Source organism: Palaemon carinicauda, chromosome 20 (assembly GCF_036898095.1).
Source record: "Palaemon carinicauda isolate YSFRI2023 chromosome 20, ASM3689809v2, whole genome shotgun sequence".
NCBI classification, from domain to species: Eukaryota; Metazoa; Arthropoda; class Malacostraca; order Decapoda; family Palaemonidae; genus Palaemon; species Palaemon carinicauda.
In genome coordinates, this window is record NC_090744.1 from 21,809,103 (window position 1) to 21,823,938 (window position 14,836).

A 14,836-nucleotide genomic window follows, 5' to 3' on the forward strand; every position below is an offset into this window, starting at 1 on the left:
ATCCTTCAACAGTTAATGATCCCCTGGATCCATGAAAAGCTCCCAAGCGGCACTGCTGGGCATCTCATCTCCTCTCCTCTCGGAAGCGGCATGGCCGGGCATCTCATCTCGTCACGGAAGCGGCACTGCCGGGCATCTCATCTCGTCTCGGAAGCGGCACTGCCGGGCATCTCATCTCGTCTCGGAAGCGGCACTGCCGGGCATCTCATCTCGTCTCGGAAGCGGCACTGCCGGGCATCTCATCTCGTCTCGGAAGCGGCACTGCCGGGCATCTCATCTCGTCTCGGAAGCGGCACTGCCGGGCATCTCATCTCGTCTCGGAAGCGGCACTGCCGGGCACCTCATCTCGTCTCGGAAGCGGCACTGCCGGGCACCTCATCTCGTCTCGGAAGCGGCACTGCCGGGCATCTCATCTAATCTCGGAAGCGGCATAGCCGGGCATCTCATCTAGTCTCGGAAGCGGCATAGCCGGGCATCTCGTCTCTGAAATGGCACTGCCGGACGTCTCGTCTCTGAAGCGGCACTGTCGAGCATCTCGTCTCGTCTCTGAAGCGGCACTGTCGAGCATCTCGTCTCGTCTCTGAAGCGGCACTGTCGAGCATCTCGTCGCGTCTCGGAAGCGGCACTGCCGAGCATCTCGGCTCGTCTCGGAAGCGGCACTGCCGAGCATCTCGGCTCGTCTCGGAAGCGGCACTGCCGAGCATCTCGGCTCGTCTCGGAAGCGGCACAGCCGGGCATCTCATCTCTGAAATGGCACAGCCGGGCATCTCATCTCTGAAATGGCACTGCCGAGCATCTCGGCTCGTCTCTGAAGCGGCATAACCGGGCGTCTCGTCTCTGAAGCGGCACTGCCGGACGTCTCGTCTCTGAAGCGGCACTGTCGAGCGTCTCGTCTCTGAAGCGGCACTGTCGAGCATCTCGTCTCGTCTCTGAAGCGGCACTGCCGGCCATCTCGGCTCGTCTCTGAAGCGGCACTGCCGGCCATCTCGGCTCGTCTCTGAAGCGGCACTGCCGGCCATCTCGGCTCGTCTCTGAAGCGGCACTGCCGGCCATCTCGGCTCGTCTCTGAAGCGGCACTGCCGGCCATCTCGGCTCGTCTCTGAAGCGGCACTGCCGGCCATCTCGGCTCGTCTCTGAAGCGGCACTGCCGGCCATCTCGGCTCGTCTCTGAAGCGGCACTGCCGGCCATCTCGGCTCGTCTCTGAAGCGGCACTGCCGGCCATCTCGGCTCGTCTCTGAAGCGGCACTGCCGGCCATCTCGGCTCGTCTCTGAAGCGGCACTGCCGGCCATCTCGGCTCGGCTCTGAAGCGGCACTGCCGGCCATCTCGGCTCGTCTCTGAAGCGGCACTGCCGGCCATCTCGGCTCGTCTCTGAAGCGGCACTGCCGGCCATCTCGGCTCGGCTCTGAAGCGGCACTGCCGGCCATCTCGGCTCGGCTCTGAAGCGGCACTGCCGGCCATCTCGGCTCAGAAGCGGCACTGCCGGCCATCTCGGCTCAGAAGCGGCACTGCCGGCCATCTCGGCTCAGAAGCGGCACTGCCGGCCATCTCGGCTCAGAAGCGGCACTGCCGGCCATCTCGGCTCAGAAGCGGCACTGCCGGCCATCTCGGCTCAGAAGCGGCACTGCCGGCCATCTCGGCTCAGAAGCGGCACTGCCGGCCATCTCGGCTCAGAAGCGGCACTGCCGGCCATCTAGGCTCAGAAGCGGCACTGCCGGCCATCTCGGCTCAGAAGCGGCACTGCCGGCCATCTCGGCTCAGAAGCGGCACTGCCGGCCATCTCGGCTCAGAAGCGGCACTGCCGGCCATCTCGGCTCAGAAGCGGCACTGCCGGCCATCTCGGCTCAGAAGCGGCACTGCCGGCCATCTCGGCTCAGAAGCGGCACTGCCGGCCATCTCGGCTCAGAAGCGGCACTGCCGGCCATCTCGGCTCAGAAGCGGCACTGCCGGCCATCTCGGCTCTGAAGCGGCACTGCCGGGCATCTCAGCTCGTCTCTGAAGCGGCACTGCCGGGCATCTCGGCTCGTCTCTGAAGCGGCACTGCCGGGCATATCGGCTCGTCTCTGAAGCGGCACTGCCGGGCATATCGGCTCGTCTCTGAAGCGGCACTGCCGGGCATCTCGGCTCGTCTCTGAAGCGGCACTGCCGGGCATCTCGGCTCGTCTCTGAAGCGGCACTGCCGGGCATCTCGGCTCGTCTCAGAAGCGGCACTGCCGGGCATCTCGGCTCGTCTCAGAAGCGGCACTGCCGGCCATCTCGGCTCGTCTCTAAAACGGCACTGCCAGGCATCTCGGCTCGTCTCTAAAACGGCACTGCCAGGCATCTCAGCTCGTCTCTGAAACGGCACTGCCGGGCATCTCATCTCTGAAGCGGCACTGCCGGGCATCTCGGCTCGTCTCAGAAGCGGCACTGCCGGGCATCTCGGCTCGTCTCAGAAGCGGCACTGCCGGCCATCTCGGCTCGTCTCTAAAACGGCACTGCCAGGCATCTCAGCTCGTCTCTGAAACGGCACTGCCGGGCATCTCATCTCGGAAGCGGCACTGCCGGGCATCTCATCTCAGAAGCGGCACTGCCGGGCATCTCGGCTCGTCTCTGAAGCGGCACTGCCGGGCATCTCGGCTCGTCTCAGAAGCGGCACTGCCGGGCATCTCGGCTCGTCTCAGAAGCGGCACTGCCGGCCATCTCGGCTCGTCTCTAAAACGGCACTGCCAGGCATCTCAGCTCGTCTCTGAAACGGCACTGCCGGGCATCTCAGCTCGTCTCTGAAACGGCACTGCCGGGCATCTCATCTCGGAAGCGGCACTGCCGGGCATCTCGTCTCAGAAGCGGCACTGCCGGGCATCTCGGCTCGTCTCAGAAGCGGCACTGCCGGCCATCTCGGCTCGTCTCTAAAACGGCACTGCCAGGCATCTCGGCTCGTCTCTGAAACGGCACTGCCGGGCATCTCATCTCGGAAGCGGCACTGCCGGGCATCTCATCTCAGAAGCGGCACTGCCGGGCATCTCAGCTCGTCTCTGAAACGGCACTGCCGGGCACATCATCTCAGAAGCGGCACTGCCGGGTAACTTCTAGTCTCGGAAGCAGGATTGCCGGGCATCTCGTCTCGGAAGCGGTACTACCGGGCATCTCATTTCATCTTGAAAGCGGCACTGCCGGGCATCTCATTTCATCTTGAAAGCGGCACTGCCGGGCATCTCATTTCATCTTGAAAGCGGCACTGCCGGGCATCCTGTCTCATCTCTTCTCGAGACGGGACTACTAGGCATGTCATCTCGTCTCCGGAATCAGCACTGCCGGGCATCTCATCTCATCTCGGAAGCAGCACTGCCTGGCATCTCTACTCGCCTTGGAAGCAGCACTGCCTGGCATCTCTACTCGCCTTGGAAGCGGCACTGCCTGGCATCTCATCTCGAGTCAGAAGTAGTACTGCCTGGCATCTCATTTTATGGCATCTCATTTTATCATGGAAGCAGCACTGCCGGGTTCTCTCATCTACTCACGGAAGCGGCACTGCCGGGCATCTCTTCTCGTCACAGAAGCACCACTGCCATGCATCTTTTTTCGGAAGAAGCACTGCCGGGCATTTCTTCTCGTCCCGGAAGTGGCACAGTCTGGCATCTCTTCTCGTCCCAGAAGCGGTACTGCCGGGCATCTCTTCTCGTCTCGTAAGCGGCACTGCCAGGATATCTCGTCTCACCATGGAAGCAGCACTGCCGGGCATCTCATCTTGTCACAGTAGTGGCACTGCCGGGAATCTCATCTCTTCACGGTGGCGGCACTGCCGTGCATCTCATCTTGGAAGCATCACTGCCAGGCATTTCTTCTCATCCGGGAAGTGGCACTGTGTGGCATCTCTTCTCGTCACAGAAGCGGCACTGCCGGGCATCTCATCTTGTCACAGAAGCGGCTCTGCCAGGCATCTCTTCTCATCACTTAAGCGGCACTGCCGGGCATATAGTCTCGGAAGCCGCACTGCCGGGCAACTCTTCTTGTCTTGGAAACTGCACTGTCTTGCACCACTTCTCGTAAGCGGGACTGCTGGGCATCTCTGCCGGGCATCTCATCTAGTCTTGGAAGCGACACTGCCGGGCATCTCATCTAGTCTCGGAAGCGGCACTGCCGGGCATCTCATCTAGTCTCGGAAGCGGCACTGCCGGGCATCTCGTCTAGTTTCAAAAGCGGCACTGCCGGGCATCTCGTCTAGTCTCGGAAGCGGCGCTGCCGGGCATCTCTTCTCGTCACTTAAGCGGCACTGCCGAGCATATCTCGGAAGCGGCACTGCTAGGCATCTAATCTCATCATGGAAGCGGCACTGCCGGGCATCTCATCTCGTCTCGGAAGCGGCACTGCCAGGCATCTTGACGAGTCCTCTCCGAAGCGGCACGGCCAGGCATCTCATCTCTTCTCTGAAGCAGCTCATCTTGTCTTGGAAGCGGCACTGCCGGGCAGCTCATCTCGTCTCGGAAGCGGCACTGCCGGGCAGCTCATCTCGTCTCGGAAGCGGAACTGCTGGGCATCTCGGAAGCGGCACGGCCGGACATCTACTCTCGTCTCGGAAGCAGCACTGCTGGGCAGGGCATCTCATCTTGGAAGCAGCACAGCCGGGCATCTGAGCTCGTCTCTAAAGCGGCACTGCCGGGTGTCTCATCTCTTCTCGTAAGCGGCACTGCCGGGCATGTCGTGGCTTTTGAAGCGGAACTCCCGGGCATCTCATCTCTTCACGGAAGCGGCACTGCCAGGCATTTCTTCTCGTCCCGGAAGCGGCACTGTGCGGGATTTCTTCTCGTCTCTGAAGCGACACTGTGTGCCATCTTCTCGTCTCTGAAGCGACACTGTGTGCCATCTTCTCGTCTCTGAAGCGACACTGCCGAGCATCTCTTCAAGTCTTGGAAGCGGCACTGCCGGGCATCTCTTCAAGTCTTGGAAGCGGCACTGCCGGGCATCTCTTCTCGTCACCGAAGTGGCACGGCCGGGCAACTCTTCTCGTCTCTGAAGCGGCACTGTCTTGCATCTCTTCTCATCTCGGAAGCGGCACTACCGGGCATCCCGTCTCGTCTCTTCTCTGAAGCGGTACTGCTGGACATGTCTTTTCTCAGAAGCGGCACTACCAGGCATGTTATCTCGTCTCGGAAGCAGGACTGCTGGACTTCTCGTCTTGGAAGCGGCACTGCCAGGCATCTCATTCCGTCTCAGAAGTGGCACTGCCAGGCATCTCGTTTCTTCTCGGAAGCGGCACTGCCAGGCATTTCATTTCTTCTCGGAAGTGGCACTGCCAGGCATCTCATCTCATCTCTGGAAGCAGCACTGCGGGCCATCTCATCTCGTCTCAGAAGCGGCACTACCTAGCATCCATCTCGTCTCAGAAGCTGCACTGCCGGGCATCTTATCTTGTTACGGAAGCGGCACTGCCGGGTTTGTCATCTTGTCATAGAAGCGGCACTGCCGGGTTTGTCATCTCTTCACGGAAGCGGCACTGCCGGGCATCTTATCTCAGAAGCATCACTGCCGGGCATTTCTTCTCGTCCGGGAAGTGGCACTGTGTGGCATCTTTACTCATCTGAGGCGGCACTGCCGGGCATCTCATCTTGTCATGGAAGCTGCTCTGCCAGGCATCTCTTCTCATCACTTAAGCGGCACTGCCGGGCATATCATCTCGTAAGCGGCACTACCGGGCAACTCTTCTCGTCTCGGAAGCGGCACTGTCTTGCACCTCTTCTCATCTCGGGAGTGGCTCTGCCGGGCATCTTTTCTCGTCTCGGAAGTGGGACTGCTGGGCATTTCTTCTCATCTCTAAAGCGACACTGCCGGGCATCTCATTTCGGAAGTGGAACTGCCATGCATCTCGGCTCATCTCGGAAGCGGCACTGCCAGGCATCTCATTTATTGTCTGAAGCGGCACGGCCGAGTATTGTCTGAAGCGGCACGGCCGAGCATCTCATCTCTTCTCGGAAGCGGCACTGCCGGGCATATTGTCTTTTCTCGGAAGCGGTACTGCCAGGCATGTCATCTCGTCTCCAGAAGCAGCACTGTCTTGCATCTCTTCTCATCTCGGAAGCGGCACTACCGGGCATCCCGTCTCATCTCTTCTCTGAAGCGGCACTGCCGGGCATGTTATGTTGTCTCGGAAGCAGGACTGCTGGGCATCTTGTCTTGGAAGCGGCACTGCCGTGGATCTTATCTCGGAAGCGGCACTGCTGTGCATCTCTACTAGTTTCGGAAGCGGCACTGCCAGGTATCTCATCTCTTCTCGGAAGCGGCACTGCCGGGCATCCTGTCTCATCTCTTCTCTGAAGCGGCACTGTCGGGCATGTTGTCTTTTCTCAGCATCGGCACTGCCTGGCAACTCATCTCGTCTTGGAAGCTGCACTGCCTGGCATCTCATCTCGTCTCAGAAGCTGCACTGCCTTGCATCTCGTCTAGTCACGGAAGCGGCACTGCCAGGCATCTCATCTCGTCACAGAAGCAGCACTACCGGGCATCTCTTTTCGAAAGAAGAACTGCTGGGCATTTCTTCTCTTCCCGGAAGTGGCACAGTCTGGCATCTCTTCTTGTCTTGGAAGCGGCACTGTGTGGCATCTCTTCTTGTCTCGGAAGTGGGTCTGCCCGGCATCTCTTCTCGTCTCGGAAGCGGCACCGCCGTGTATCCCTTCTCGTCTTGGAAGCGGCACTGCCGTGCATCTCAGCTAGTCTCGGAAGCGGCACTGCTGTGCATCTCAGCTCGTCTTGGAAGCGGCACAGCTGTGCATCTCGGCTTGTCTCTAAAGTAGCACTGCCGCGCCCCACATCTCGTCTTGGAAGCAGCACTGCCGTAAGTCTCATCTCTTCTTGTAAGCGGCACTGCTGTGCAATTTTTCTCCCCATCGTTGAATTGGCACTGCCATGCATCTTATCTCTTCTCGGAAGTTCCAGTGCCACACCAGCGATTCTAAGTTGAAAGCTGTGGTGTCACGCATCTTGGAGGATACTGGCTACACTCCTTTGAAGCCTTATTGCCATGTGCTTTGGAAGCTACAGTGTTACACTTCTTGGATGATTCGCTGTCACACTAACGTGAAGTTCTACATGTATAGCTATGAGACTTGGAACCATTAATGTTCCGTTCTAAAATTTGAAAAGCGGCATTGCCATAGCAATGTGTCTTGGGTGAAAGCTGCACTGCCATAATGAATAACAAAGTTCTACTGCCATGAGACAAGAAAGCTGTATTTCTACACCAGTGATTCTTTGCAGCTGCAGTGCCCAGAGTCTTGGAAGCAGCATGGTCACACTTTAATATTACAAGCTGCAAGCAGCATAGTCATGCTCTTTAGAATTGGTAGCTGCATGCCATGCATATTAGAAACTGTGCTGGCACACATCCAGGAAGCTCTAACTGCTGTGTATCTCATCTTGAAAGCTGTGCTTCCATGATTCTCATTTTTGAAGCTACACTTTTACATTGAAAAATTTTGGAAGGTGCACTTCCACGTATCTTGGATGCTGCAGTGCCACACTAAATATTATGAAGTTCTACTGCCAATAGACTTGGAAGCTATACCGTACTGCCACCTTCCAAAGAATTTAAAGCTACATTGCCACACCAGCATGTCTTGGAGCTGCACTGCCACACCAGTGAGTGTTGGTAGCTGCAATGCTTGAGTTTTGCAAGCAGCACTGCCATTGGAATTGCAGCTTTAAAGGTAATGTTTGTATGTATGTCCTGAAAAATTGAGGCAACTATCATACAATGCTAATACAAATCATAACATTTATTAAACAGAGTAGAACTTCTATGGTGACGCTGCGTAAAGCATCATCACCTCTCTGGCAAAGATCAAGGCTAGTTCTGCATGTAATTCTTGCCCATATTTAGGATATCTACCATGTAGTTTAAAAAATATAGGCCATAATAAAAAAAATAAATCGATCTCTTGGGTATGTATATGACCATCAAGCATAATTATACAGTACTACAAATTAAAAAGTTTAGTTGAATGTCAAGTGTTTCTAGCAAAAATAAAATAATTGATGGCATGTTTGGAACCTTACTAAAGCCTTAGAACATAAGCTAGTTGCAACTCAAAGAGCTCTGAAAAAATAATGGGATTAACTCTAAAATTGAAAAATAGCAACATGAATACGAGAGCAAATTGAAGTAGAGGATATTCTAACATGAAAGACAAAGAAATGGACATGTGTACGACATATGAGAATGACAAGAGTGCCCCTAGAGATTGCAAAAGAGGCAGGGGAAGGAAGAGAATGCTATGGATTGATGAACTAAGAAAAATTGCTGGAATAAACTGACATAGAAAGACCATAAAAAGATGCACGAATACAAGGACATGTCTGAGGCCTTTGTTTTTCAGTGGACTAGTAATGGCTGATGATGATGATGATTCCTAATTAGTGAAAGATTTCAGGATACTATCTTCTGAATAATTTGTAAAATAAAGAGGGGAAAACACAGAACACTGGTCTGCTTTCAGTGTAATCTATTGTAACTGTTGCCAAGTAAGAAATATGCTAGGTAAAAAAAAAAAATTAATTTATGGTCAAGTTGAATTTTACGAAACAATGAAGCTTTCTTTGTCCTTTTCCGTGATGAAATGCATTTGAGCAACAACTTTAGACCAAATATAGGATTTCAGAGCTTAATGCATGCATTATAAACCAGTTTCATTGGAATAGATATGAGATTCAGTAAATTTCTCATAGCAAAGGATGAATATGAGATTCAATACATCTCTCACGGCAAAGGACGAATATGAGATTCAGTATATTTCTCATGGCAAAGGATGAATATGAGATTCAGTATATTTCTCATGGCAAAGGATGAATATGAGTTTCAGTATATTTCTCATGGCTAAAGATGAATATGAGATTCAATACATTTCTCATGGCAAAGGATGACTATGAAAGTATAAAGTCCACCTGAAGTTATGAAAAATAGATAAAGTCATACCAAACTATAAATACCTGCGAGGGAAAGATCCATTCTACCATGCATGTAAATGCTACAAAGAGATATTGTACATTGTGGAAAATAGATATTTTACCCAAGACATTAGGAAATAATGTTTATTTAGTGAAAGGATATTTTCAGTTTCCCTATGGGTGGCAAAATTATCCCTGGAGCTGACCAGTCACTAGACAAAAGTTGGGGTCAAACCATTGCATTTGACTACTAGAAGGTCAATGACATTATACATTGTTATTTAAGAGTCCCTATTACTAGATGCAGCATAAAAAAGGCTATGGAAATATGTAATTCCACTCTTTCTCTTCTCAATTCATTAACAAATTTGGATAGACTAAATGGCTTGGCAAAGGAAAATCAATAATTTGGCAACCATTAAGTAAGTTGGAAAACAAAGTCCCTTTGCTCAGCTTGGTATATAAGACGACAGAAAGGTTACATCAGAGACCCTACTAATATATAAGACAGAAAATACCTTAATCAGATTGCGACTTGTTGGCATAAGTACATCCATACAAATATTTTTTTTTATTTACCTTCTAAACTTTTCTAAAATATGAGGCGAAATAAAACTTTTCCAGACTATGAGAATTTCACCTATCAAATAAGCTGTACTTAACCAATACGATGGGGCCCAACAGTAATGATGTACAGGCAATGAACTGGACATTAATAATGCAACATCAAAAACCTCTGGTTTCAAAGCTAGTGTTCGTCATTTTGCCATGTCAGCAATGATCTTGGTAGACAAAATCTATACTCCTAGAATTGGAGTCTTGACGAGTTTTAGGAGCTTCTTTTAAAGATGTTATCCTCTCATCAAAGACCTTGGTCCATGCACATACAAACTTAAAACCAACATTCATAGTTTGGAATTTGCAAATGAAGACATTTTGGAATTTGTAAATGAAGACACCTTTTAGTCAGACCACATTTATCTCTTGAAATCCTGAATTCACTACACCAAAGATAAATAATAATTGGTATTTGTCAAATAACAGTGGTTAATGCAACATAAAGGGCAAGTAATCATGAAATTTTATCGTGTAAAAAGTAATGAATATCCAATCCAGGAAAAGGATGGAATTCAAAGATTATCCTAGCTAGGTAATCCTAACTACTTGTCTAATGTTAGGATGAGCACAGAGACACAACATGAATGAAAATTAATATGGAAAAGTTCCGCTAGAAACTAGAATTGCTAAAAAAGTCATAGAATAGCATCAATCGTAAGTTTTACAAAGATGCTCAGAAAAATACAAAGACCTAGTGAGAACAAAATTTATAACTAAATATTCTAGAGAATATTGATGTGCACTATGCGAATAGTCAGATCATATATTACTGAAGAGCCTAGTGAGAACAAAATTTATAACTAAATATTCTAGAGAATATTGATGTGCACTATGCGAATAGTCAGATCATATATTACTGAAGAGCCATATGTATCTTGCTAACCAAACTGATACGTACTGTACTTTGAAAGATTGAATCTTCCCTTACCCAGTGAAATCACGAATTTCAAAGACAGGAACCTAAATTTACTTACTTTCAGGACAAAGCCAACTGTATGAGAAGCCATAATTATTAACTTAAAAAAAGATAAAACATGAATAGTTCCCTTTAAACAAATCTGAATTTTTTTTTACTCTAAGTTTACAAGTGCTTATAAAAGCAAATAATGTCAATACCTTTAAATTGATACAACGTATGTTTTTATCACTAGACAGTACATTGTATTCACACATTTACATATTTCATACCTTTCATTAAGATGGCCATTAGTTGATCATTATGAAGGATTTCCTTGAAAAAAATGTCCATTTGATGGAAGGGTTCAACTTGGTCTGGAAATAAATAGGAAAATATTAATTCTTATTAATTTTCATCATGATTTAAGACAAAATGGTACACCAGTAAATTATTCTCCATTATTCTTTCTCTTCACAGGAAATTCTGGTCACTAATCCCTTCACAAGAATAAGCAACTGGTCGTCGGGCAACACCTACTTCCACATGACTATAGGAAACCTTGTGAGAGGCTCAAAACTACTATGTGAAACTTCTCTCGGTTATAAAATGGACGATCTCTTAACATCTTATATATCCTTAATGTTAACTAATATGAATAAACAAAAGACTCTCCGACTTAAATAAAAGCTCAAATAATTTCCGTTTGGTTAGAGTGGTGGTATCACATTATAGGGAAAACTTGAGAATATAGAATATGGAATGTGATTTAATGAGAGAGTTGTAAAATACTTTTCATTTAGTTCTTTTTATTCACAGAGGAGTAAAACTTAGCATGAATACAAAAAAATACAGAATACTGTATTAGCAAGTTAAAATTAAGGTTGAGGGAAAGATTTTTGGATTTTGAAAGGGAAAATTCAGAAATACAAAATCACCATGTAGCCTGACAATACAGTACCCGATTTATCGGCTGTAGAAGTAGGACTTTCATATTAATAATTGCTGTATTATACCCAAATTGTCTTCTAATGATGAAATTACGCTTCTTTGTTGAATATTGAATGCATTACATTTATTAGTTTTCTGGTAAATATTTTCTGAATACTTTAAGCTATTTCTATTCTGTGATTTTAGTGTAATATTCATCTCATTTATTTCCCGCTTTTACTTTACTTTTTTTTTTTATTTATCTTCATATATTACTATATTAAAAATGTAAAATTCTATATCATTATGTACATTGAGGTCATTACATATCGTCTCAAAACGTATACATTTTTGTTTATTGCCTTTCTTTAGGAAGTCACATTACCCATTAAGTGCACTTAGATAAGTTTCCTCCTAACTTTGCTTTATCATCGATAGGACGCTAAATTTCAAGTTACGATTAGATACATTTCATAATTGTATTTATTCAGAGCTTCAAATTTTGTTTATTCCCCCCCCCACCCCCCCGAGACAGTTAGTTCCAGTTATTCTATAAGTTTTCATCCTCACTATTTCAAGGACCCGTGTGAGGGACGAAGTATAGGTCCTATATGGTTTTTGTGTGTTGTGTATATACTGTTTATTGGTTTTTTAAATTTCCTTATGTAATTACATATTTTATCTGTTACAATCCTTTATTTCACAGCATATGTTTCATGCAATATCACAACATTGTTGCACCTACATGAATTCACTTTATAAAGCAAGCAGAAAAAAAAGATTGATTTATTTATTCAAGCCCTGATTTAAATGATTAAACTAGAGAATCGGCAAGAAATTTACTGGACATCAAATCTAGATGAAAGAAAAATATAGCTACTGTCACTATTACAGTACTTGGTTTGGACACTTGAAATTTAAAATGTATCTAAAAGACTTATCATATATAAACCTCTAAATAGAAGTAAATATATTTTACTATATTTGCGTAACAAGATCCATTCTGGATTTTCATTGTACTGTACAAGTACAGCAATTTTCACATCCTAATTATGCTTACTACTGTAAATACTGTAGAAGGACAAGATTGGGCAACTATGGTCTCTGATTAGTTAGAAGAAAATTACAAGATGTCTATTCAAAAGTACCATTTAGAAACCAGACACCATTTTTCAAGACTAGCTCATTGTATGTCATTATAAAGATAGATCATGCTCAAGTGTACGTTAAGTTTTTAAATCATGACTTAGCCGTGTGTATCAATTTGTTCGGGTTATAATAATACAGATACTAAATCCATTAACCAATTATTCCATGAAATTTCATAATGTACTGATTTTTAAAGTCCATAAATGACTTAGCAAGATGGCAAGTGGAATTGTGGACTCATTTTTAAAACTCGCAGCTATGCAACACAAAATGTGAATTGTCTGTCCACGTACAGCAGTGCTACTTTTATTCTGCATGATGTTGACATTGTTGTATCATTATTTTGTAATGATTTATCAATAAATCCTTGGCAACAACTTTTTTGTTTTAATTGTTACTCTTCCCTTTTCATGAAAGACAACATGGACAATTTTAAGATTCATGTCGCAGGATTAGAACAAGGACTGTATTGATAGGTAACAATTTATATATCCTTGAGGAATTTATAAAAATTGAAAAAATTTGACTCTAATTCTTTAAGTATAAGTAAAAGTCTCACCTTTAAATCTCATAATTCCCAGTTGTAGAATCTATTCCCAGAATTCTTTGCAGAAGGGACTAAATTGGTGATACAGTACTGTGCATGGGACCAAAACTCCAATTAATTTATAATTATTATTCCTTTTCATACAACTGCTTGCAACTCTTGAATATCTTCATTTGGCTTTCTGAAACTATTAAAAATCATTAACAGATGAAAATAGAACTGGACATTTACATATACAGTATAGTAATATGTTAACCTTACACTGGTTAGCCAGGTAAAGAATGAGGAACTTCCTATATTCCTGTAATGTTAACAAAATAGTCCGCTGCCTACTAAAGGGAAAGCTTTTCAATCTACATAATTTCTGAAGAGAAATAAACATGAATTGATGCTGTATACCTGAAATAGCAGAATACACTATCAACAAGCTGTCTTAAACATCACCTCTTTTGAAACAGGATTTGTTTACCATCTAATAGAAAGCATAAACTAACCTAACTAATAGCCACATTTTTTTTCGTTATAACCAAAAAAACAATCCGGTCTAGAAAGCATGCATAAAAATAATCAATCTTGAATGAAATTTTCATTTGTCTTTAGGTTTTAAGTTATCAGAGGCAAAAGTGAGTAATAACTTACGGCAATTTTTTTTTTCTTTATTCAAACCAAGTAATAGAACTCGGCTGTAAATCTCCTTAATTCCTGGTTACAGAATCTATTCCAAGAAAGTTGTGTGGAATTGATAATTCATGGAAACAAAACGGCAGAACTTGATATTACTCTATCCTTCAGTCCAGTTCAGAAAGCTTTCAAGTTGAAGTCAATTGCCAGTAGGAACTCTTTGAATCTCTTCATTTAGCTTCCTGAAACTAATAAACATTATCAGCCGAGAATGGAAATAGATAAATTTGATTACGTATATGTTAACCATACAATAATTAGCCAACAAAATAATGGGAGACTTTCTGTACTCTGTAATATTGACAAAGTCTATGTGTTAACCATACAATAATTAGCCAACAAAATAAAGGGAGACTCTGTACTCTGTAATATTGACAAAGTTAGTCTGTTGTTGCTTCCTAAAGGGAAAGCTTTTTAATCTACATTATTTTTGGACAGAAATCTACCAGTAGATTAAGAATGTACAGTATCTGAAATGACTCCATTATCAACAAGGCATCTTAACCATCATCTTGAAGGTATAAAATCATGTTTAGTGTCCCATCCAACAAAGGACAGGCCAACCTGACTAACAGTTGAGTCAGTCTTTGTTAAAGTTCTTAAATTAAATACATTATGCATTTGTCCTAAGGTTTGTACGTCACAGAGACACTTTCAATGCTTAAATATTCTTATGAAATCTCACATTTACCATAAAGTCTGTAAAACTCATTGGGAATGCAATTGTACGATAAATTATATAAAAATATTTCATATGATGGATAGAAAATCATGCATCTTTTCATATTTCATGAAATTAACAAAGCAGCAAACCTCAGCCTCCAGACATGGATATGTGTCTGCACACACTCAACCCAACAAAAATGAGGCTTCAAGAGGAGAGGGACTAACCTGGAGGTTGAGGCATACAAAGTAACGGGCAAGTATCTGTAAGACCTTATGGTCCATGAGCCAGACATCATACTTTTTTAAGTTTTAATGCCAAATGGAGGGACTAGATGCCATAGCGATTTTAAAGTTGTTCAAACCTTCAACCATATGGATTTATTTGACGGACATGTTCACATGTACAGCTAAATGTTTTTTTTAAATAAATGTAA

The 14,836-nt window shown here is 45.8% G+C and overlaps 1 protein-coding gene across 3 annotated transcripts in view; it reads left to right on the plus strand.

Annotated features, from left to right (window-relative positions):
- Positions 1–12,885, plus strand: part of ck (myosin-VIIa ck) — a 154,533-nt gene extending 141,648 nt beyond the window's left edge. For all 3 annotated transcript variants that reach the window (XM_068394908.1, XM_068394906.1, XM_068394907.1), the window contains one exon: positions 10,910–12,885. In XM_068394908.1, coding sequence (XP_068251009.1) covers positions 10,910–11,116 — 207 coding nt within the window. In that variant the 3' untranslated portion in view covers positions 11,117–12,885. The remainder of the gene's footprint in view (positions 1–10,909) is intronic.
- The last annotated feature ends 1,951 nt before the right edge of the window (positions 12,886–14,836 follow it).